The sequence below is a fragment of the Procambarus clarkii genome, chromosome 18, assembly GCF_040958095.1.
Source record: "Procambarus clarkii isolate CNS0578487 chromosome 18, FALCON_Pclarkii_2.0, whole genome shotgun sequence".
Classification (NCBI taxonomy): domain Eukaryota; kingdom Metazoa; phylum Arthropoda; class Malacostraca; order Decapoda; family Cambaridae; genus Procambarus; species Procambarus clarkii.
This window is the reverse complement of record NC_091167.1, coordinates 35,465,562-35,492,345: the sequence shown is the minus strand read 5'-3', so window position 1 is coordinate 35,492,345 and position 26,784 is coordinate 35,465,562. Positions and strand designations below refer to the sequence as shown.

Genomic DNA, 26,784 nt, shown 5'->3' with positions numbered 1-26,784 from the left:
TGAGCAGAATACCCCCCGTTGAAAAGCAGAGGTGCAATAGGCACGCTGAGGGAGAACTCTATCAACCTACCAACATCAACACTTCTCTAAAAGCCCAAGACTTTTCAGCACTCTCACCCTGCACGTAAATAACATAACAGGCGGACCCCCTCACAGTATTCAAGAGAGAGAACTCTACAAAACACCTCCAAAGAATACTTGATCAACCAGGCTGTGATTCATACGTCAGGCAACTCGCCCTCCCCCCCACCCTCTCCTCGTACTCATGCTATCCAAATAAGTAACAAATTGCACCCACAGTCTAAACCTACACACACATCATCTCAGTATACAAGCGTCTTCAACCATAGCTGAAACTGACATATTTATCTCCATGTTCCTTCAATTAGGTCTTATTTACTTCAAATATAATCACTTGGATGCTGCTTGCTTCCCCCTCCCCCCCCCCCCCCCAACCTATACCACCTTTCAACACATTCATTAATTTTGGATAATATCATCATAAGTTGTGATGGCATTCACTATTAGGGTAATATATATGTGTCCTCCCATCACTATTTATCAGTAACAGTATCGCATATTTTCCACACTCGAGGAATATTCCTTCATACGTGTTAAGGTGTTTTCTATCCAGGTGTTTATTATAAACTACTGTGAGACGTTTACTGTGCATCCTATACTCACGTCGAAAGCAGTAGCGTAAACAGGATTACGGAGGGCGCAACAGGTCTTATCAGACCTCAACGAGTAATTTTACATTCACAATTTAACTTAATCTACACCGGTGTAACCAAGAGATTTACCTGGCCAGTGGTAATCGCAATCAGACCCCCCGACGGCTCCACCTAAGGCAAGAATAGCAGGAAATACAAACCGTTCCTTGTTAATTAGACACTTAAAGTGGCCTTCAGGCAGGTAGCTAAATGAAAATTAGTGAGAAGGAGCATGTCACAGAGAGTGTGAGAAGGAGCATGCCACTGGGAGTCTGAGAAGGAGCATGCCACTGGGAGTGTGAGAGGGAGCATGCCACTGAGAGTGTGAGAGGGAGCATGTCACTGGGAGTGTGAGAGAGAGCATGCCACTGGGAGTGTGAGAGGGAGCATGCCACTGAGGGTGTGAGAGGGAGCATGCCACTGGGAGTGAGAGGGAGCATGCCACTGAAGGTGTGAGAGGGAGCATGTCACTGAGGGTGTGAGAGGGAGCATGCCACTGGAAGTGTGAGAGGGAGCATGCCACTGGGAGTGTGAGAGGGAGCATGCCACTGGGAGTGTGAGAGGGAGCATGCCACTGGGAGTGTGAGAGAGCATGCCACTGGGAGTGTGAGAGGGAGCATGCCACTGGGAGTGTGAGAGGGAGCATGCCACTGGGAGTGTGAGAGGGAGCATGCCGCTGAGAGTGTGAGAGGGAGCATGCCACTGGGAGTGTGAGAGGGAGCATGCCACTGAGGGTGTGAGAGGGAGCATGCCACTGAGGGTGTGAGAGGGAGCATGCCACTGAGGGTGTGAGAGGGAGCATGCCACTGAGGGTGTGAGAGGGAGCATGCCACTGGAAGTGTGAGAGGGAGCATGCCACTGGGAGTGTGAGAGGGAGCATGCCACTGGGAGTGTGAGAGAGAGCATGCCACTGGGAGTGTGAGAGGGAGCATGCCACTGAGAGTGTGAGAGGGAGCATGCCACTGGGAGTGTGAGAGGGAGCATGCCACTGGGAGTGTGAGAGGGAGCATGCCACTGAGGGTGTGAGAGGGAGCATGCCACTGGAAGTGTGAGAGGGAGCATGCCACTGAGGGTGTGAGAGGGAGCATGCCACTGAGGGTGTGAGAGGGAGCATGCCACTGGAAGTGTGAGAGGGAGCATGCCACTGGGAGTGTGAGAGGGAGCATGCCACTGGGAGTGTGAGAGGGAGCATGCCACTGGGAGTGTGAGAGAGCATGCCACTGGGAGTGTGAGAGGGAGCATGCCACTGGGAGTGTGAGAGGGAGCATGCCGCTGAGAGTGTGAGAGGGAGCATGCCACTGGGAGTGTGAGAGGGAGCATGCCACTGAGGGTGTGAGAGGGAGCATGCCACTGAGGGTGTGAGAGGGAGCATGCCACTGAGGGTGTGAGAGGGAGCATGCCACTGAGGGTGTGAGAGGGAGCATGCCACTGGAAGTGTGAGAGGGAGCATGCCACTGGGAGTGTGAGAGGGAGCATGCCACTGGGAGTGTGAGAGAGAGCATGCCACTGGGAGTGTGAGAGGGAGCATGCCACTGAGAGTGTGAGAGGGAGCATGCCACTGGGAGTGTGAGAGGGAGCATGCCACTGGGAGTGTGAGAGGGAGCATGCCACTGAGGGTGTGAGAGGGAGCATGCCACTGGAAGTGTGAGAGGGAGCATGCCACTGAGGGTGTGAGAGGGAGCATGCCACTGAGGGTGTGAGAGGGAGCATGCCACTGAGGGTGTGAGAGGGAGCATGCCACTGGAAGTGTGAGAGGGAGCATGCCACTGGGAGTGTGAGTGGGAGCATGCCACTGGGAGTGTGAGAAGGAGCATACCACTGGGAGTGTGAGTGGGAGCATGCCACTGAAGGTGCGAGAGGGAGCATGCCACTGGGAGTGTGAGTGGGAGCATGCCACAGGGAGTGTGAGTGGGAGCATGCCACAGGGAGTGTGAGAGGAAGCATGCCACTGAGAGTGAGAGAGGAACTGCAAACACAAAACGTAACTGAACCTATTTTCCGCTTGTTACAACTTGCAATAAAGTTCTTACATCTTGGTATAACGTCTTTATGACGTATTAGAACGTCGTTACAAGCTGCTACAAGGTTGTTACAACTTGTTAGGTGTTAAAACTTGTATATATATATATATATATATATATATATATATATATATATATATATATATATATATATATATATATATATATATATATATATGTCGTACCTAGTAGCCAGAACGCACTTCTGAGCCTACTATGCAAGGCCCGATTTGCCTAATAAGCCAAGTTTTCCTGAATTAATATATTTTCTCAAATTTTTTTCTTATGAAATGATAAAGCTACCCATTTCATTATGTATGATGTTAATTTTATTTTATTGGAGTTAAAATTAACGTAGATATATGACCGAACCTAACCAACCCTACCTAACCTAACCTAACCTATCTTTATAGGTTAGGTTAGGTTAGGTAGCCGAAAAAGGTAGGTTAGGTTAGGTTAGGTAGGTTAGGTTGTCGAAAAACAATTAATTCATGTAAACTTGGCTTATTAGGCAAATCGGGCCTTGAATAGTAGGCTGAGAAGTGCGTTCTGGCTACTAGGTACGACATATATATATATATATATATATATATATATATATATATATATATATATATATATATATATATATATATATATATATATATATATGTCGTACCTAATAGCCAGAACGCACTTCTCAGCCTACTATGCAATGCCCAATTTGCCTAATAAGCCAAGTTTTCATGAATTAATGTTCTTTCGACAACCTAACCTACCTAACATAACCTAACCTAACTTTTTCGGCTAATTAACCTAACCTAACCTATAAAGATAGGTTAGGTTAGGTTAGGTAGGGTTGGTTAGGTTCGGTCATATATCTACGTTAATTTTAACTCCAATAAAAAAAATTGACCTCATACATAATGAAATGGGTAACTTTATCATTTCATAAGAAAAAAATTAGAGAAAATATATTAATTCAGGAAAACTTGGGTTATTAGGCAAATCGGGCCTTGCATAGTAGGCTGAGAAGTGCGTTCTGGCTACTAGGTACGACATATATATATATATATATATATATATATATATATATATATATATATATATATATATATATATATATATATATGTCGTACCTAATAGCCAGAACTCACTTCTATGCCTACTATTCAAGGCCCGATTTGCCTAATAAGCCAAGTTTTCATGAATTAATTTTTTTTTGACTACCTAACCTACCTAACCTAACCTAACCTAACTTTTTCGGCTACCTAACCTAACCTAACCTATAAAGATAGGTTAGGTTAGGTTAGGTAGGGTTGGTTAGGTTCGGTCATATATCTACGTTATTTTTAACTCCAATAAAAAAAATTGACCTCATACATAATGAAATGGGAAGCTTTATCATTTCATAAGAAAAAAATTTGAGAAAATATATTTATTCATGAAAACGTGGCTTATTAGGCAAATCAGGCCTTGCATAGTAGGCTGAGAAGTGCGTTCTGGCTACTAGGTACGACATATATATATATATATATATATATATATATATATATATATATGTCGTACCTAGTAGCCAGAACTCACTTCTCAGCCTACTATTCAAGGCCCGATTTGCCTAATAAGCCAAGTTTTCCTGAATTAATATATTTACTATAATTTTTTTCTTATGAAATGATAAAGCAACCCTTTTCTCTATGTATGAGGTCAATTTTTTTTTATTGGAGTTAAAATTAACGTAGATATATGACCGAACCTAACCAACCCTACCTAACCTAACCTAACCTATATTTATAGGTAAGGTTAGGTTAGGTAGCCAAAAAAAGCTAGGTTAGGTTAGGTTAGGTAGGTTAGGTAGACGAAAAAACATTAATTCATGAAAACTTGGCTTATTAGGCAAATCGGGCCTTGAATAGTAGGCTGAGAAGTGCGTTCTGGCTATTAGGTACGACATATATATATATATATATATATATGTCGTACCTAGTAGCCAGAACTCACTTCTCAGCCTACTATTCAAGGCCCGATTTGCCTAATAAGCCAAGTTTTCCTGAATTAATATATTTACTATAATTTTTTTCTTATGAAATGATGAAGCAACCCTTTTCTCTATGTATGAGGTCAATTTTTTTTTATTGGAGTTAAAATTAACGTAGATATATGACCGAACCTAACCAGCCGTACCTAACCTAACCTAACCTATATTTATAGGTAAGGTTAGGTTAGGTAGCCAAAAAAAGCTAGGTTAGGTTAGGTTAGGTAGGTTAGGTAGACGAAAAAACATTAATTCATGAAAACTTGGCTTATTAGGCAAATCGGGCCTTGAATAGTAGGCTGAGAAGTGCGTTCTGGCTATTAGGTACGACATATATATATATATATATATATATATATATATATATATATATATATATATATATATATATATATATATGTCGTACCTAGTAGCCAGAACTCACTTCTCAGCCTACTATTCAAGGCCCGATTTGCCTAATAAGCCAAGTTTTCCTGAATTAATATATTTACTATAATTTTTTTCTTATGAAATGATAAAGCAACCCTTTTCACTATGTATGAGGTCAATTGTTTTTTATTGGAGTTAAAATTAACGTAGATATATGACCGAACCTAACCAACCCTACCTAACCTAACCTAACCTATATATATAGGTAAGGTTAGGTTAGGTAGCCAAAAAAAGCTAGGTTAGGTTAGGTTAGGTAGGTTAGGTAGACGAAAAAACATTAATTCATGAAAACTTGGCTTATTAGGCAAATCGGGCCTTGCATAGTAGGCTGAGAAGTGAGTTCTGGCTACTAGGTACGACATATATATATATATATATATATATATATATATATATATATATATATATATATATATATATATATATATATATATATATATATATATATATGTCGTACCTAACAGCCAGAACGCACTTCTCAGCCTACTATTCAAGGCCCGATTTGCCTAATAAGCCAAGTTTTCATGAATTAATGTTTTTTCGCCTACCTAACCTACCTAACCTAACCTAACCTAGCTTTTTTTGGCTACCTAACCTAACCTTACCTATAAATATAGGTTAGGTTAGGTTAGGTAGGGTTGGTTAGGTTCGGTCATATATCTACGTTAATTTTAACTCCAATAAAAAAAAATGACCTCATACATAGTGAAAAGGGTTGCTTTATCATTTCATAAGAAAAAAATTATTGTAAATATATTAATTCAGAAAAACTTGGCTTATTAGGCAAATCGGGCCTTGAATAGTAGGCTGAGAAGTGAGTTCTGGCTACTAGGTACGACATATATATATATATATATATATATATATATATATATATATATATATATATATGTCGTACCTAGTAGCCAGAACTCACTTCTGAGCCTACTATGCAAGGCCCGATTTGCCTAATAAGCCAAGTTTTCATGAATTAATTGCTTTTCGACTACCTAACCTACCTAACCTAACCTAACCTAACTTTTTCGGCTACCTAACCTAACCTAACCTATAAAGATAGGTTAGGTTAGGTTAGGTAGGGTTGGTTAGGTTCGGTCATATATCTACGTTAATTTTAACTCCAATAAAAAAAATTGACCTCATACATCATGAAATGGGTAGCTTTATCATTTCATAAGAAAAAAATTATAGTAAATATATTAATTCAGGAAAACTTGGCTTATTAGGCAAATCGGGCCTTGAATAGTAGGCTGAGAAGTGAGTTATGGCTACTAGGTACGACATATATATATATATATATATATATAGGTAGGTCGCCTGGCAGTGAGAACGACTTGCATGCATCGGCCTCGATAAGTTAGGAGGGCTGCTTGTGGTCGTACGTCTCTGATTAGTCAAACAGATGCATTTTCTTAGCGGAGGTGCAGGTAGGGGTAGCTGAGGTGCAGGTAGGGGTAGCTGAGGTGCAGGTGGGTGACCTGCAGGATGGGCGGGGCGCCACTAGCCACCACCTACACACATCTGCTTGAAAAAAAAACCCGCCGAGGGAACACCTGTTGACCAAACTTCCCGACGACCTTGACTGCTGAGGGTGCAGTCACTCTTGCCACATCAGACAAATACCCACTCCGAGGTGTGTATACCTTGCATACACACCCCGTGACGTATACTTCTATACACGAGCGGTGTATACTCACTCCTTGAGTATACACCGCTCGACTCTACCCACCTTAAGGCATAGACCCACCCCGTGTCATACACTGATTCGGGCACCCACCCTGTGGCATCATTACGATAACGATGTGATGATGGGGGATGAAAATGGTGCTGATAATGATAACCGAGATGATGATAATTATAATGGTGATGATAATGACGACGATATAGGTGGTTAGGATGGTGTTTACCTGTTAGTACTTACCTAACACTGACTACGGAGAAGCCAGATGATGCTCGCTAGGTTGTCCACTTACTAAACCAGTCATAGATGTTGCCCTATTATTTAACGTTCCTCTCCCTCCTCTCCATTGCTCACTTCCAGATAGTACCACCTGCAGAAAGTGTAGTGGCAGGCTGGCTATCTACTTCACTCAGCTTTGCTATACCGCCGCCCACTCCTGCAATCTATCTTGTCTACCTTGTGATAGTTCCGGAAATTAATGTTCCAGCTGCCCAGAAACCTCAAAATTAATTTAGTCAGCAAGTTTCAGCCTTAAAAACTACTTACAATGTTATATATATATATATATATATATATATATATATATATATATATATATATATATATATATATATATATATATACACACACATATATATATATATATATATATATATATATATATATATATATATACACACACATATATATATATATATATATATATATATATATATATATATATATATATATATATATATATATATATATGACTATATACATATATATATGATCTCAACAGCCTTTTATGGAACGTACATGATAGGCTATGGAACTGAACCCTGAAGTATGTTATCTAAGCAAGTTAGAGCCTTAATAACCCAGTCATACGGTTTGTCAGCATGCCCATTAAGACCATTCATCCATTCACAGTCTCTATCACGGTAACATGGCGGTGAAGCCAAGAGGGCCCAACACACCGAGAACTTGCTGGAGCCGCAGCTTTACGAGCCGGGTCCGGGGATGACCCCCCGGACCTGGCTCGACCACCCCACCACCACCACCACCAACCAGTCCCAGTACATTCCAGGTCTGGCCGAGTCTGAGTACCCCGAGGCGGGCAGGCGGGTGGCTCACCTTCGCTACCACAGCTGCTACTGCCACCACCACCACCACAACCCGTTCTGGCCACCAATATCTGCCTGTCTCCTGTGGCCACCGACTACCACAACCACCTCACCTATCACCTCTACCCCCCTTCCCTCCATCACCACCACCCCCCTTCCCTATCACTACAACAACCCGGCCACCACCAATACCACCCCCATCACTCCCTCCCCCAATACCACCCCCATCACTCCCTCCCCCAATACCAGAGCACCCGCAGGGGTGTACTTACACTAGCAGATGGTTGATTGCTCTGTCTCCTCCTCCCTCCACCTAACGTGCGGCTACCATCTAAACCCTACTAAAACATTCAGCAAATTCAATATTAACCGAGAACGACTAAAGCAAGATCTCACAGCAATATGCTGGAAATTGGCATTGAACTAAGTTTATGAAGACCGAGCGCTAAGTCACTATGACTTCATAGCTGTGACTCGAGAATGTGTGTTTTGTTTTAACATACATGGGCATTTATACTGATGGGGTGGACTGTATGAAGTGTTGTATAGTTTGTGATGAATCCAAATCTCGCAGTATGGTTAGTCATGTCAGGAACATGCTATCAGTGGATGGGTATAACAAATACAGTATATTGTTGTTAGTCATACGCTACCGTGAGGTTACCTTGAGGTTACCTTGAGGTTACCTTGAGGTTACCTTGAGGTTATCTTAAGGTTACCTTAAGGTTATCTTGAGGTTACCTTGAGGTTACCTTGAGGTTACCTTGAGGTTACCTTGAGGTTATCTTAAGGTTACCTTAAGGTTACCTTGAGGTTACCTTGAGGTTACCTTGAGGTTACCTTGAGGTTATCTTAAGGTTACCTTAAGGTTATCTTGAGGTTACCTTGAGGTTACCTTGAGGTTACCTTGAGGTTACCTTGAGGTTATCTTAAGGTTACCTTAAGGTTACCTTGAGGTTACCTTGAGGTTACCTTGAGGTTACCTTGAGGTTACCTTGAGGTTACCTTAAGGTTATCTTAAGATTACCTTGAGGTTACCTTGAGGTTACCTTGAGGTTACCTTGAGGTTACCTTGAGGTTACCTTAAGGTTATCTTAAGATTACTTTGAGGTGTTTTCAAGGATCAGATTTTCTGGTTGACGGTCTTATTAGCCAGGGTATTGAAGATTAATTAAAAAAATTCTATTTTATATCACCTTAGAGTAAAGGTGAAATAAATATCAGGTTCACTTGGAAAATAATAGGGGGAACTGGTTTCAAATCTAAACACGGAAATGATGCTTTACGCTTGAAAGGCAGGGGGATGAAATAAGTACTTTAAAGAGACAATTTTACAAACATCAAGAGCCCAAAGACTTTTCAGTCTGATGCATGACCTTCTCATGCGCCAGCCTGCGTACTCTGGCGCATCTAACAGTCTGATCAGATCGTTAACCAGGAGACTTCGTTAGAAATCACACCGCGGGGTGACTCTATTGCACCGTAATATAGACGACGTTCCCCATGCATCAGCCCTCGATATGTCAGGTTGGTTTCTTGGGTTCGTACATGTCTGGTTAAGTAAAACAATTGTATGTTTTACGAGGGGTGGCAAAAGCGAGAGAACGGGCCGATTCCTGGAAATGGAGTCCGTATCTTCCCTGCTTGATGATCCCTGGTCATGTTAAACAGTGCGGGCAGGAGCGTCACTCTGGCTGACCAGGGGCCAGATTCACGAAGCAGTTACGCAAGCACTTACGAACCTGTACATCTTTCCTCAATCTTTGGCGGCTTTGTTTCCAATTATTAAACAGTTAATGAGCTCCGAAGCACCAGGAGGCTCTTTATAACAATAACAACAGTTGAATGGGAAATTTTCATGCTTGTAAACTGTTTAATAAATGTAACCAAAGCCGCCAAAGATTGTGGAAAGATGTACACGTTCGTAAGTGCTTCCGTAGGTGCTTTCGTGAATCTGGCCCCAGACCACCAACCAGACGTTCTGGTAATAGACCGGACCGCCAGAACATTGATCCTTGGAAGCACCTCAAGGTAACCTTGGAACCACCTCAAGGTAACCCACTCGACTCTTGCCGGTGGCATCAGGGTCCAGCGCGGTGACAACTACAAGACCAGTTTTTACTTTAAAATTCAGATTTAAACACCAGTCTCTCGCCAGGCTGCCAAATGTTTACTATGCAGTTTATACGCTACAATGTGGCCACACGTAAGCTAGCAGCGTGCTCACACGTCAGCTAGCAGCATGCCCACACGTAAGCTAGCAGCATGCCCACACGTAAGCTAGCAGCGTGCCCACACGTAAGCTAGCAGCGTGCCCACACGTAAGCTAGCAGCGTGCCCACACGTAAGCTACCAGCGTGCCCACACGTAAGCTACCAGCGTACCCACACGTAAGCTACCAGCGTGCACACACGTAATCTACCAGCGTACCCACACGTAAGCTACCAGCGTGCCCACACGTAAGCTACCAGCGTGCCCACACGTAATCTACCAGCGTACCCACACGTAAGCTACCAGCGTGCCCACACGTAAGCTACCAACATACATCGCTCGCATGTACCAATACATTGGTACATTCCCAATGTATTCCTCCGCCACGTGTCAGCAGCGCTACGTGGTCCTGAGAACCCACCTGATCCGGTAGCTCTTGTAGTTGTTGTGTTTATTGCTATTTTTGTGACCTGTTGGTCAGAAAACATAACATCCATCTCCCCCACTGTGCTCGTAATTCACGAGAACCGCGTTTAATTGGCTATCACTCCCGGGTCACATGTACAAAATCAGGCCTCCCCTCCCCCCAACCAACACCACACACACACACACACACACACACACACACACACACACACACACACACACACACACACACACACACACACACACACACAATTGACGGTTGAGAGGCGGGACCAAAGAGCCAGAGCTCAACCCCCGCAAACACAACTAGGTGAGTACACACATAAGACACTGCTGGAAGACAGAAGAGCTCGGGGAGACATGATCACCACATACAAAATTCTCAGGGGAATTGACAGGGGTAGACAAGGATGGATTATTTAACACGGGTGGTACACGCACAAGAGGACACAGGTGGAAGCTGAGTACCCAAATGAGCCATAGAGGCATTAGAAAGAACTTTTTCAGTGTCAGAGTAATTAGTAAATGGAATGCACTAGGAAGTGATGTGGTGGAGGCTGACTCCATACTCGGTTTCAAATGCAGATATGATAGTGCCCAGTAGGCTCAGGAATCTGTACATCAGTTGTACACCAAATAGCCAAAACTCAACCCCCGCAAGCACAACTAGGTGAGTACACACACACACACACACACACACACACACACACACACACACACACACACACGCATAGAGAGAGAGAGAGAGAGAGAGAGAGAGAGAGAGAGAGAGAGAGAGAGAGAGAGAGAGAGAGAGAGAGAGAGAGAGAGAGAGAGAGAGAGAGAGAGAGAGAGAGAGAGAGAATGAGAGAATGAGAGAATGAGAGAGATGAGAGAGATGAGACAGATGAGAGAATGAGAGAGATGAGAGAGAGAGACACGAGAGAATGAGAGAGACAAAGAGAACTTGAGAGAGAGAGAAAAAAAGAGAATGAGAGAATTACGTCCATATACAAATAAATCAAACTGAAATGGCCCAAGTTCTGCTCACCTGCCTGCCACCACAATCACCACCTTCCCCTCACATGGCAAGCACCTCTGGTCTCGTTGCTGGCTCCAACCTGCCAGCGTAGCGCCGTTCTCTGCCCAGGAGGCGACTGACTAACGGACCACGAAGTCTTGCTCGTGTCACTGTACAACGTCGACAAGGTAATCACATAGAGCACGATGGCAGAGAAGGATGCCGGAGAAAGGATCCTTGAACAGTCGCGTGTAGATGAGGAGGGGAGAGTGGAGGGAAGCTGCAGCAGGCACCTGTCCCAATTGGCAAAACACCACTCGCTCTAGTCATAATGGCTGGCTTTATAGTGCCCAGCGTTGCTGGTCCCGTATTTCCCTACAGAGAAACCACACCCTTTTCCCTCCGCTCCTCCAGGGCCACACCCTTCCCCCCCCCTCCGCCAGGGCCACATCCTTCCCCCTTCTCTAGGGCCACACACCCTTCCCCCGAACCTCGATCTCATCCTCGCTCGAGTCTGCTACACCAATCGAGATGCATCAACATTATTACCTTAAACTTACTTTGAGGTTACCTTGAGGTGGTTATCTTGACGTGGTTACGAGGATCAATATATCCTGGTTGGCGGTCTGGCCAAGCAGGCAATTCCTGCAGGTTGACAACACAGGGGGAGAAATTGAATAGCAGCAAAAATGCGAACTACGTACAATTAAATTCGACACGCTTTCCAGTGAGATCTGCTAGAAGTAACTTTATTTGTGATTCTCCAGTACACAGTCATGTCCCACATCTGAGTATACCTCGAGTATACCTTGGGAGTAGGTTATGAGAGTTCAAATCCCCCTCCCCTCCCCTCGATGACAAGTGAAGACTACTGTAAACTACCCATATTGCGAGGCTAGCGCCCTAAAGAAATTATAATATGTTCCAATTTATGTTTGATCTAAATTTCTGGAAATATAACTGAAAATTAAAATATATATATATATATGCTCGCATGTTCAACTGCTCGTAATAATATACTAACTAACATAGCAGACAACTGCATGGAATGATTTATTTTGAAATCATACATATTTGAAAACACTCACGATCTTAGTTTACTGAATACCACCAAATGCCTACACCTACACACGCCCACACCAGCCCACCTCCACACACGCCCACACCAGCCCACCTCCACACACGCCCACACACACACACCCACACCAGCCCACCACCACACACACCAACACCAGCCCACCACCACACACGACCACATCAGCCCACTACCACACACGCCCACCACCACACGCCCACACACCCCCAGCAAAACACAAACCCGCAAAGTGAATATATTTACGCGATAAAAACAAATGCATATATTCCCTGGCATTTTACAGAGGAGTTATAAAACTGAACGAAAAACCTCACACGCAACAATGACTCGTTATATGAGATATATAACGAAGTTTACTGATAAATAGTAAAATGATTTTCAGCTTCCCTAGAGTGGTGTGTGACGCTTAAATTTTCCATGTAAAGCCAGTCCGTTCTCTCTTGATTTGCAACTCCGTAACAAATGCAACTGTTTCATCTAACTAGAAATGTATGAACCCTTTCAACCTATCTTACCTCTCGAGCCAACAGAAAACGTCCATATTACGTTGTATGAATTTGATTTAATACGTCATTTTTTAAAGGTTAGATACATTGCATTAAAATACTATAAGGTGAGAGGACGGGTTGAGGCAATCTATTTCGAACGACGTTGATTTTAACGAAGATCTTACGCTGATCTAATATCGCTTTAAAGTTAATTTAGCGTTTATTTAACACTAATCTCGGGTCAACGTTACTTGGGCATATTCTGTCTGCTGGAGAAGACGGCTCGGTGTGTGTGTGTGTGTGTGTGTGTGTGTGTGTGTGTGTGTGTGTGTGTGTGTGTGTGTGTGTGTGTGTGTGTGTGTGTGTGTGTGTGTGTGTGTGTTTGTGTGTGTGTTTGTGTGTGTGTGTGTGTGTGTGTGTGTGTGTGTGTGTGTGTGTGTGTGTGTGTGTGTGTGTGTGTGTGTGTGTGTGTGTGTGTGTGTGTTCACGTAGTTGTGTTTGCGGGGGTTGAGCTTTGCTCTTTCGGCCCGCCTCTCAACTGCCAATCAACTGTTTGCTAACTACTTTTTTGTTTTTGTTTTTTTCACACCACACACACCCTAGGAAGCAGCCCGTAACAGCTCACTAACTCCCAGGTACCTATTTACTGCTAGGTAACAGGGGCATTCAGGGTGAAAGAAACTTTGCCCATTTGTTTCTGCCTCGTGCGGGAATCGAACCCGCGCCACAGAATTACGAGTCCTGGCGCTATCCGGTCACTATCAAAATTGTGTGTGCGTGTGTGTGCGTGTGTGTGTGTTTGAGGTTACCTGTCACCGACAAACTTATTTATTAATTCCCCTTTTCAGACACGCCCTACAACAGGTAAATATCCTCACTCGATGTACATAGTAACCCCCCCCCCCCACCACACACCCTCATTGCAAACCCAAAGCTCGCCGGATGAATCAACTGGGTTTTTGCCTTCTAGTTTATTCACAAAAGTTGGCCCAACGTGTTTGACTTGGCAAACCCTGCAGCAGCTCCTCCCTCAGCGAGCACCAATCAACTGATTTATAGTCGACACATCGAAGATCAACTCCACCCTCAACTGGCCTTTTTTTTTTTTTTTTTACAAATAAATGAACATATTTTATTTGCGAAATAATCATGTTTCCTTATAAAATATTATATTACATTATATATATATATATATATATATATATATATATATATATATATATATATATATATATATATATATATATATATAAACATATATATATTCGTTTTATTAAAACTTTGTTACAAAAATGGAGCTCCCAACTCCCAAATGGAGTTGGGAGCCGGTCGGCCGAGCGGACAGCACGCGGGACTTGTGATCCTGTGGTCCTGGGTTCGATTCCAGGCGCCGGCGAGAAACAATGGGCAAAGTTTCTTTCACCCTATGCCCCTGTTACCTAGCAGTAAAATAGGTACCTGGGTGTTAGTCAGCTGTCACGGGCTGCTTCCTAGGGTGTGTGTGGTGTGAAAAAAACAAAAACAAAAAAGTAGTTAGCAAACAGTTGATTGGCAGTTCAATTATACATTAAACCGTGTAACTTAACTGGACAGTAGGGCGACGGACTCACGTCTTGCAGGACGGCGTTCAATTCCCGACTGTCTTCCCCGAACCCCCCCCATGGTCCCCAAGGTCTCCAAGGTCCCCATGGTCCCCAAGGTCCCCAAGGTCCAAGAGGATTTTTTTTATTGTTTATTGGGCTATTTTTGTGTTGATTGTTTATATTTGTTGGCTAGTTTATTGTGCACCACATACTCGTCCTGTGAGCGGCAGCGCACAAAAGAATACAGCGGGCACATAAGGTCTTTATCAGACCTCAACGGTGATGGTTTCCTTGAGGTGCTTCCGGGGCTTAGCGTCCACGCGGCCCGGTCGTCGACCAGGCCTCCTGGTTGATACCTGGTTGATGGGGTTCTGGGAGTTCTTCTACTCCCCAAGTCCGGCCCGAGGCCAGGCTCGACTTGTGAGAGTTTGGTCCACCAGGCTGTTGCTTGGAGCGGCCCGCAGGCCCACATACCCACCACAGCCCGGTTGGTCCGGCACTCCTTGGAGGAATAAATCTAGTTTCCTCTTGAAAATGTCCTGGTTGCTGGACTGATCAACCAGGCTGTTAGATGCGGCTGCTCGCAACCTGACGTGCGAATCATAGCCTGGTTGATCAGGTATCCTTTGGAGGTGTTTATCCAGTTCTCTCTTGAACACTGTGAGGGGTCGGCCAGTTATGCCCCTTATGTGTAGTGGAAGCGTGTTGAACAGTCTCGGGCCTCTGATGTTGATAGAGTTCTCTCTCAGAGTACCTGTTGCACCTCTGTTTTTCAACGGGGGTATTCTGCACATCCTGCCATGCCTCCTGGTCCCATGTGATGTTATTTCTGTGTGCAGGTTTGGGACCAGCCCCTCTATTATTTTCCACGTGTAAATTATTATGTATTAAATTATTATGTATTAGTAATGTGATAATTACATTAGCAATTTAATATATCATTCACACCTTATAATTATAATGTTTCAAGATAATTATAATAGAGAATTATAATTATAATATAGTAGAGAATTAATATAATAATAATAGCTACAAAGAATGATCTATTTCAATAGCTGGCACTATTCTTTTCCTCAGTTCTATCCTAAATATTTATCTTCATATTCCTTCCAAACGCTATATAGTTGTAATGGAATGGTGCTTTCTCCTGATAATTACCTTACCTTACCATATCAAGACTAACTTGCTTCGTTAAATGAATTTTGGGGTTCCGTCCCTGAGCTCATTGTGTGCCTCTGTAACCTTTTCCACCACAGGATGGGTATGGCGTGCATAATAATGAACTAAATTAAAAAAAAAAATTACAGATCTCGTATAAAAAGCAAGCCAATTAGTTATAAACAGGTTCCGCAAAATACGCCTGAACACCAGACAGGTCCAGCGTAGTAGTTTTATTCAGAGGGACGATGCCAATCTCCTCCGGCCTCGAGAAGGGCTTGTGGGTTGTGGCCGCTAGAAAGAAAACGGAGAACGGTAAACAAAGGCGGAGTCAAGGCCAGCCACCGGTCCCAGGGGACCCCTTCCTCTGCATTCATTATTAGGCTTCTCTACACACCCCCGCCAACGACCATATCTTGAGGTTATCTTGAATCTTGAGATGATTTCGGGGCTTTTTAGTGTCCCCGCGGCCCAGTCCTCGACCAGGCCTCCACCCCCAGGAAGCAGCCCGTGACAGCTGACTAACACCCAGGTACCTATTTTACTGCTAGGTAACAGGGGCATGGGGTGAAAGAAACTCTGCCCATTGTTTCTCGCCGGCGTCTGGGATCGAACCCGGGACCACAGGATCACAAGTCCAGCGTGCTGTCCGCTCGGCCGACCGGCTCTCTAAGGCCAGGATTTGTCTAGTATTTACCCAACCACTAACGAAACCCTGTACATCTTTCCTCACTTATGCTATCTTGTTTATAACAAGATTAGTCTTGTGTTTTGAAGTTTCATGGTTCGTAAGCTATTTAATGAAACCCAAACTGTCATTAATAAGGACAAATTTACAGGTTTCGTTAAATGTTTGATGAATCCTGGTTGAGCACACACACGCACTTAGGTGATGTCTCTTGAGGGGACACTGACAAAGTAGACAAAGCAGCGTTGTTCATAGCTAGGGGACAACATAATGAGGGGGTCATTAGTGGAACCTGGAGACGCAAATGAATCATATGAATCAAATGAATCATCAGGAAGAACTTATCCAGTGTTAAGAGCTGTCAGAAACTGGGATCGGTTAGATGCAGAAATCATTGAAGCAAATTCGATTCATTTCCAAAATTTTAATGTAAGTAAATACAAATGTAAATAAATTTATTTACATAAATTTTAAAAGTGAATAAATACAAGCGTGAGAAACGAGTCATTGCATTAATCTACGAACGTTTATAACAAGAGAATAAGAGCCTAGCTAGACCCTGTAAGTACATCTAGGTGAGTACACACACACACACACACACACACACACACACACACACACACACACACACACACACACACACACACTCACACACACACACACACACACAATATTCTCGGGCCGGTGGCTGAGCGGACAGCACGCTGGACGCGTGATCTTATGGTCCCGGATTCGATTCCGGGCGCCGGCGAAAAACAATGGGCAGAGTTTCTTTCACCCTGATGCTCCTGTTACCTAGCAGTAAATAGGTACCTGGGAGTTAGTCACTTGTCACGGGCTGCTTCCTGGTGTGTGTGTGGTGTAGGGAAGAAAAAAAATAGTAGTTAGAAACAGTTGATAGTTGAGAGGTGGGTCGAAAGAGCCGAGCTCAACCCCCGAGAGCACAATTAGGTGAATACACAGCGGGATCTGGTAGCTGAGGGCCCAGCACGCAGGACTCGTAATTCTGTGGCCCTTGTTCGATTCCCGGATAAAGCAGAAACAAATGGGCAAAGTTTCTTTCACCGCGAATGCCCCTGTTACCTAGCAGTACATAGGTACCTGGAAGAGTTAGACAGCTGTTACGGGCTGCTTCCTGGGGGGAGGGGGGGTGGAGGAAAAAAAGTTAGAAGTTAGTAACAGTTGATTGACAGTTGAGAAGCGGGCTGAAAGAGCAAAGCTCAACCCCCGCAAGCACAACTAGGTGAAAAACACATAATATAAAAAGAGAGAGAGAGAGAGAGAGAGAGAGAGAGAGAGAGAGAGAGAGAGAGAGAGAGAGAGAGAGAGAGAGAGAGAGAGAGAGAGAGAGAGAGAGAGAGAGAGAGAGAGAGAGAGAGAGAGAGAGAGAGAGAGAGAGAGAGAGAGAGAGAGAGGAGAGAGAGAGAGAGAGAGAGAGAGAGAGAGAGAGAGAGAGAGAGAGAGAGAGAGAGAGAGAGAGAGAGAGAGAGAGAGAGAGAGAGAGAGAGAGAGAGAGAGAGGGGGGGGGGGGGGGCGGAAGCATACTTTAAATATTATATTGTGTTAGTGAGGCCACTTTAAAAAACCTGAATATTATAAACAAATCAGAACAGATCACTAGACAGATATATTGTACGAACGACAACGTTTCGGCCTGTCGTGGACGGACCTAAACGCATCACTTTCACCTCACACACACGTGGGTCGGGTTATCAGTAATAGCTCCCAGACAGAAGATAACAAGCGCCAAATAAAAATGTGCGATAAAAACCGCACCATGAATCTCCGATGCCTCTGCCCCGTCCTAAAGGAGGAAAATCTCAGGATATTTTGGCGTCAACTTCTCCTTAATTTCCTTCCCAGGCGAGAGGAAGCAGGAAGGTGGTGGAGGTTCCTTTTCATACTTGGAGTGGAGTTGCGTCCCGGGATGGGGTGGGGTTGAGTGGGATGGGGAGGAGGTGGAGTGGGTTTGGGGGGGTTGTATCCCTGGATATGGAGGGGGTAGGGAGCGAGGGCCTGTGTATAGGGTCTGTCCTATATACAACAGTGCTGCAGGTCCCGAGGGGAGTCACGCCAGAATCACCACCAGCAGGGGCCTATATATATAACCCTGATAAGTAGCTGCTCACACTACACCAACAGCCTAGTTGAACGCCAGTGGGGCTGAACGTCAGACCAAACTGGTTACTCGCTTGATTGACGTAAAGGGAATAAGAAAAGAACAGATAATAAGCAAAAATTAATAAGGAATAAGTAAAGGGATTAAAAAAAATAACTGAATTCAAACGTAAAATTATACGGAGAGTATCAGTTTACTTTTTTAATAAAACTAAACAATAAACAGTGTTGCCAAAAAGAAGGCAACATGCTCCTAGTGACCACGATCACGCTATCAACCAGGATAAGTCAGGGAACGGGCCTCGGGGCCAGTGTTACCGAGAAACCACCTCTAGTAACCTCAAGCAATACAAGTAGTTATCCTAGGTTTTTAATAGGGGTACTTGACAATTACCATCCACTCCCCCTTTCAGTCATTTTCTGTCCCAAGCCCTGACCCCCCCCCCCTCACCCTACAGCCCAAATTACTACCTTGCGCCCCCCCCTTTAATTTACACAGCGCCTCCCCCCCCCCCCAGCTCCCCTCTTCTCGAAGCTCCCCTTTTCCTCGCCCCTCCAGTCATCTGGGAAGAGTCGTACAAACAACCAGTAATTAAACCTCCCCTCCGTCCCTGGCACGCCTTAGGCCTAGCTGCTTCCCCCCCCCCCTCTCTATTCTGCTCGACCCCTCATTTTTCCGCTCCCTCTACGTTCTATCTCCGATATTCTTTCCTTTCCTCTTTTTTCCATCATAATCTCTCCCCCTGTGTTCCATATCTCTTTAGTTATGGAAGTCCTAGGAGCCGGTCGGCCGAGCGGACAGCACGCTGGACTTGTGATCCTGTGGTCCTGGGTTCGATTCCAAGCGCCGGCGAGAAACAATGAGCAGAGTTTCTTTCACCCTATGCCCCTGTTACCTAGCAGTAAAATAGGTACCTGGGTGTTAGTCAGCTGTCACGGGCTGCTTCCTGGGGGTGGAGGCCTGGTCGAGGACCGGGCCGCGGGGACACTAAAAAAATCCCCAAAATCATCTCAAGATAACCTCAAGATAGTCCTTATGGAAGCCCTTATGGAAGAAGTTATGGAAGAAGAAGTAATGGAAGTCCTTTAAATCCTTTCTACTCCAGTGCTGACCTTGCTGTATCTGTTGATGCCTAAGCCTCGTTAGCCAATCTTCCCTCGCTTCTCCTCCTCTCCTTCCCAGGAGCACTTACCCTTAACAAAATTCTAAATTGTCCTCTAAATTTTCCACCACCATGACCACGGTACCAAGTACGGAGCATTTACGACCTCCCATCTCTACATTATGGTCATAAGCTATGTATACGACCACTCAAAACAGTAGCCTATGTACGACCCTAATACAACATAGTTCGACAGCAGCATTATCACTACGTTCTTTGCTTCCACTGTATTGAGTTATGAACATAATTTGTTGAAATGCGAACAAATTTTTAACAGCCCTAAGTCCATTGGATGTTATGATGATTGCAGCAAACCAATGCATAAGCAACATGAAGTTGTTTACGACATTCAATTAAGAAAACAATAATGTAATTTGAATGTGAGTTTTTCCTTACCAAGTATATTAATATCTATGTTGCTTGTAGGTCTATATTTAGTTATGATGTCTATTTATTTGTAAGCGAATTAAATTAGAATGTGTAATGTGAAAATTAGAATAATCAAGCATTGCTCTCTACTCTTCCGGAGAGGGAGAGAGAGAGAGAGAGAGAGAGAGAGAGAGAGAGAGAGAGAGAGAGAGAGAGAGAGAGAGAGAGAGAGAGAGAGAGAGAGAGAGAGAGAGAGAGAGAGAGAGAGAGAGAGAGAGAGAGACAGACAGACAGACAGACAGACAGACAGACTCCCTGTGGTAATACTTAAATATATATAAAGTAATATTACTATATTAACTAATAAATACAATAGAGTACAAGCCAGGGAATTAACAGAAAAAATCTAGTATTTTTGTTTAATTTATGTCCACTAAAATTTATACTAGTTACAACTTAGGTCTGTCTCTAAGCAACGGTCTGTTGGACCAAGCTCTCAGAAGTCAAGCCTGGCCCAAGGCCTTGTCTTTTGGAGTAGAAGAACTCTCAGACGCCCCTCTAGGTATGATCCAGATAAGGTAAGAGGTAAAGTAATTGAGTAAAGTGAACTAGGAGAGAAAATACTACCCCCGCTGTGCTACTCAAGAGCTACACGGTGTCTCTCAAAGCGTAAAGCTACTTCCCTCCCCCTCCCGATTCATCGAGCGTACCACCTGATAATCTCTGGAATGTTGGATTGGGGGAATCTGTAATATTCTCATGAAACTCGGGACAGCGAAACTTGCCGCGGGCAGAGGTTCCCACACAGGGCAACTATGTTGGTGCCTTGTTTTCCACTGGTTCGTGAGGGTAGGTAGCCTAGTGTGGTGGGGAGTGGTAGAGTGACCTTTCCCTAGTAGAGTAATGTCGAAAAGCCTGATTTTTTTTTAAATTCACAAAAACGTAGGCGTCACAACTACAAAAAATAATAATAAAAAGAAAAACAGGCAGGCTAACAAGATCCTTTCAAACAGGAAATACCTAAACCAATAGATGTAGCTTACAATACTAATGCTATCTAAGGTGGAATATTGTTACACACTAACAGCCCCATTAAAGACTGTAAAAGTTGCCAACACTAAGAATGCGCAAAAAACGTTAACTGTCCGGATACATTCATTATAACATCCAAATTAATGTGACCAATTACAAATTGGTCACATTAATATTAATGTGACCAATTAATATTAATTAATGTTACACCTCTAAAATTTACAAGTTATTGTTAATTAATTAATATTAATATTAATATCTTGAGGTTATCTTGAGATGATTTCAGGGCTTAGCGTCCCCCGGCCCGGTCCTCGACCAGGCCTCCTTTTCGTTACACATCGCAAGGAAGCAGCCCTTAGCAGCTGTCTAACTCCCAGGTACCTATTTTACTGCTAGGTAACAAGAGCATCAGGGTGAAAGAAACGTTTCGCCCATTTGTCTCCGCCTCCATCGGATATCGAACCCGGAACCTCAGGACTACGAATCCGAAGCGCTGTCCACTCGACTGTCAGGCGCCCTAAATAATTGACGCTTTCGAAATATTATTTACAGGTTCAAAATCTGCAAAATTAAATAATTTCCTACGAGTCCAGAAGGCATGGCAGGAAGTGCAAAACAGCTCCGCTGAAAGGTAGAAATTCAATTGGTACGTTGAAATAATTCGCCAGTTGTTCCTGCCCAGCGTATTTTGCGTGCAGTTACACCATTACGGGGAGCCGGTCGGCCGAGCGGACAGCACACTGGACTTGTGATCCTGTGGTCCTGGGTTCGATCCCAGGCGCCGGCGAGAAACAATGGGCAAAAGTTTCTTGCACCCTATGCCCCCTGTTACCTAGCAGTAAAAATAGGTACCTGGGTGTTAGTCAGCTGTCACGGGCTGCTTCCTGGGGGTGGAGGCCTGGTCGAGGACTGGGCCGCGGGGACACTAAAAAGCCCCGAAATCATCTCAAGATAACCATGGTCACATTTGTCGAAAGCTTTTGTAAAGTCTCCGGATATTGCATCGGCGTTTTGCTTATCTTCCGTGGTTTCTAAGGCCATGTTATAGTGGTCTAGCCATTACTAGAGAGTGGAGCATTCCGTTCCAAACCCACGGGTTAGGTTGACGTTTTGACTCCATGTTTACCTGCTTGATGTGTTCTCTGATCTTAACGTTTTAGCACACTTTCATATATATTCATGTTATGCAATGTTAGTTCTAAAGATCTATAATATTCTGCTCCAACCCTCTGTGGAGTGATATTATCTTTCCTGGTTTAAGTGTGAGGACCATAACACCGAGTATCTAGACTCTAGAATCTAGACTCTGTCTGCAAATGACGTTTAGGGCCTGTGATAATTGCCTTTTCAAAAGAACAAAGTCAGAAGTCAGTCAAAGTCAGAACAAAAAAGTGTCAGAAGAACAAATATAGAAGGCAAACCTATCACAGAGCCTCAGTAGCGTCATCCGGCTGTACTCAGGAGAACCGGACGTTACGAAACCCCAGACGACGGCCAAATTCCTGCTGCCATCCGACACAAAATACATTTCGTGTAAACTACGGAAAAATTATTTTTAACTAAACCTATGACCAACCTCTCTCCCCCCCCCCCTTCCTTCCCCCTTTCAGCCCCAGCCTATCCTTTCCCCTTTCCCTATCCCGCTATCACTCCAACATCATTTACCGCAGGACAAAATAAACATACATTTTGCTTTTATTTAAGTTTATAGGTGTTACTGCAGTAATCCAGCTCCAGAGGCTTTGGTCTCTCTTGCGATGTTGTCAGCAATGGTGACAGCGTCATTTATTAGTGTGGCATGTTTTCTTGGGTTGCATAGTAACAAGTTGTCATGGCGCAACTTAGGGCAGGAAAGGAGACGGGCGCAGATGCAGAGAAGGAGAGGACGCAGACGCAGGAAAGGAGACGGGCGCAGATGCAGAGAAGGAGAGGACGCAGACGCAGGAGAGGAGCTGGCTCAGACGCAAGGAAAGAGAGGCGCAGACGCAGAGAAGAAGAGGTCGCAGACGCATGGAAGAGCGACATAGAGAGCAAACAGAAAGTAAACAACCCAGGGGACCAGACGCAAGGACCCGCGACGAGTACTTATTGTTCAGCTAGAACCGCTATGAGTGCACATTTTATTCATGAGGATAGTTTATTTATGAAGCAGGTCGCACCCAGCATGCGCGTGATGCTGGAAAGAATACAACGGCAAGACCAAGCATTGATAAACCGGCTCCATAATGGTTTAACATATACATCAGTGGCGTGTTTACGCAGGCATTGTTAGTTTAGTATAATTAGTTTGTTAAAGCATATATCCAACTATTGGTTTGTAGTAGAAGGTTCACAGTCACACAGATGCTCTCAGGGACTCCACAGTGTAGGTTGAGTCCACTATTCAATAAAGCACACTGTAAGATCGTGAGTAAATCAAAATACAAGGTTATTAACTTTGAACAAATAGAGCACCATGTGTGTGTGTGTGTGTGTGTGGGTGAGAGAGAGAGAGAGAGAGAGAGAGAGAGAGAGAGAGAGAGAGAGAGAGAGAGAGAGAGAGAGAGAGAGAGAGAGAGAGAGAGAGAGAGAGAGAAAATTAAGATTTTCCTACAGTTTCCACAAGCCGTCATGTTTACTGCCGTTGGCTAAGTTTTGTTTGGCAAAACTTTCCACAGTTTCAATGGATTTTAACCCCCAGTGCTCGCTCTGGGATCGGGTTATTCTCCTGTGTGTGTGTGTGTGTGTGTGTGTGTGTGTGTGTGTGTGTGTGTGTGTGTGTGTGTGTGTGTGTGTGTGTGTGTGTGTGTGTCTGTGTGTGTGCACACAGCGGGTATACCATTATACAAGATAATTAATTCAACAGGTGAGCTCTGTCCTTCCACGACAACAGAAGGCACTCCTGGCACCGTTCACCTGTACAAAGTGCAGAACACAGCCGAATTTCAATTTGCGAGAGGCAAATATTTTTGCCAGCGGCACTCACAGGTATCCTGTAAGTGAAAAACAAAACAGCTACCCAGTACATTTCAACCCCCAATATTTGGTCAATAACGCTAATAATATCCAGAGAATATCACAAACGCTGAGTTCAAGCCAGGATTGTCCATGGAATATTGTCAGTCTTGACGTACACTGCTCCTCTTGGCTCGCAGTCTTAAGGCTCTCAGGCTTGAGTATTCAGACTATCACTACTGTTAAAAGAAGGAATGCATTAGGCAGTGATGTGGTGGAGGCAAACTGTAGATATGATAGATCCCAGTAGGCTCAGGAATCTGTTCCATGCACAGACAATTAGGTCATTAAAATTGCCTGCTCTGAGCACTCTAATTTTGTTCAAAGTAAACCACCAGACAACTGAGAGCCGGGGCCAAAGAGCCAGAACTCAACCCCCGCAAGCACAACTAGTTGAGTACACACAGACACACATACACACACACAAACACACACACACACACACACACACACACACACACACACACACACACACACACACACACACACACACACACACACACACACACACACATACACACACAAGGAGCCAAAGAGTTACGGTAAGGGGCGAGAAGTCGGACTGGCGAACAGTAACAAGTGGAGTACCACAAGGATCGGTGCTGGGACCAATTCTATTTCTTGTATATGTTAACGACATGTTTACAGGCGTAGAGTCCTACATGTCGATGTTTGCGGATGACGCAAAGTTGATGAGAAGAGTTGTGACAGATGAGGATTGCAGGATCCTCCAAGAGGACCTGAACAGGTTGCAGAGATGGTCAGAGAAATGGCTACTGGAATTCAACACGAGCAAATGTAAAGTTATGGAAATGGGACTAGGAGATAGGAGACCAAAGGGACAGTACACAATGAAGGGGAACAGCCTACCTGAAACGACGCGTGAAAGAGACCTGGGGGTGGACGTAACACCTAATCTATCTCCTGAGGCACATATAAATAGGATAACGACAGCAGCGTACTCTACCCTGGCAAAAGTTAGAACATCATTCAGAAACCTAAGTAAGGAGGCATTTAGGGCCCTTTACACTGCCTACGTAAGGCCAGTCTTAGAGTATGCCACCTCATCATGGAGTCCCCATCTGAAGAAGCATATAATGAAACTGGAAAAGGTTCAGGGGTTTGCAACGAGACTCGTCCCAGAGATACGAGGGATGGGGTATGAGGAGCGCCTGAGGGAACTGTGCCTTACGACACTAGAAAGAAGAAGGGAGAGGGGGGACATGATAGGAACGTATAAGATACTCAGAGGGATTGACAGAGTGGACATAGACGAAATGTTCACACGGAATAGTAACAGAACGAGGGGACATGGATGGAAGCTTGAAACTCAGATGAGTCACAGAGATGTTAGGAAGTTTTCTTTTAGCGTGAGAGTAGTGGGGAAATGGAATGCACTTCAGGAACAGGTTGTGGAAGCAAATACTATTCATAATTTTAAAACCAGGTATGATAGGGAAATGGGACAGGAGTCATTGCTGTAAACAACCGATGCTCGAAAGGCGGGATCCAAGAGTCAATCCTCGATCCTGCAGACACAACTAGGTGAGTACAACTAGGTGAGTACACAACACCATACCACCATGATACAGGCGTTCAGCACTATATAAATGCACTCCTAAAGCAAAGGCGTTAAGGAAAATATAATGACCGAGTGGTGAGGAGAGAGAGACAAGGCAAACACTGACGTGAGAAGGAAGGGGGCACCACACCGCAACACTCCCCCCCTTTACCAGCAGCTGCAGTGGCTACTGTTTTGGGATGCGAGAAGGTCAGCTCGCTCTCACGCCCGGCTTCCCCCATACTTCGTCGTATCGCATGATCTGTACAGCTTCTCTAACATAACGAGATCGATACTGTGGGATATTGAGACTGATAGCCGCAAGTAGTGCTCGAAGACAGGGAGGAAGGGAGGGAGGGAGGGAGAGAGAGAGAGAGAGAGAGAGAGAGAGAGAGAGAGAGAGAGAGAGAGAGAGAGAGAGAGAGAGAGAGAGAGAGAGAGAGAGAGAGAGAGAGAGAGAGAGAGAGAGAGAGAGAGAGAGAGAGAGAGAGAGAGAGAGAGAGGGAGAGAGAGAAAGATAGGGAGAGAGAGAGAGAGAAACAGAGAAAGGGAGAGAAACAGAGAAAGGGAGAGAAAACGAGAGGGAAGGAGGTTCCTTAAAGTTTCGCACCTGTTCACCCAACAGTAATTGGGAGACCTGGTTGTAAACTTATTGGTGGATCGTATCCCGGTGAAAACTAGTACCGTGAAGCTTATCAAGGGCAAAGGGAAGCGAAAGCTCTAAGTCTTCTGATAGTCGTCAGAAGGTGTCCACTCCCATACCCACCTGTGAAATGAAAAACACACATAGCGAGACAGATGCAGTATAGAGAAACTTTGTCTGCGGTATTTTCCCACTGAACGTGTGTGAAGGCGAAGTTTCATGGGGGACATCAAAGGCAGAAGCGACAGCGCGACTCTGAAAGATTTCGATAAAAGTGAATGTAATCTGGCAAA

General features: G+C 44.4%; 2 protein-coding genes across 6 annotated transcripts in view; both read right to left on the bottom strand.

Annotated features, from left to right (window-relative positions):
* The window catches only part of LOC123754415 (fat-like cadherin-related tumor suppressor homolog), a 669,154-nt gene that overhangs the window by 355,324 nt on the left and 287,046 nt on the right, over positions 1-26,784 (bottom strand). The window lies entirely within an intron of this gene.
* LOC138366081 (uncharacterized protein SPEM3-like) lies at positions 949-2,475 on the bottom strand. Its single transcript, XM_069326811.1, has one exon. It carries the CDS (start codon positions 2,473-2,475, stop codon positions 949-951), a length of 1,527 nt encoding a protein of 508 aa, XP_069182912.1.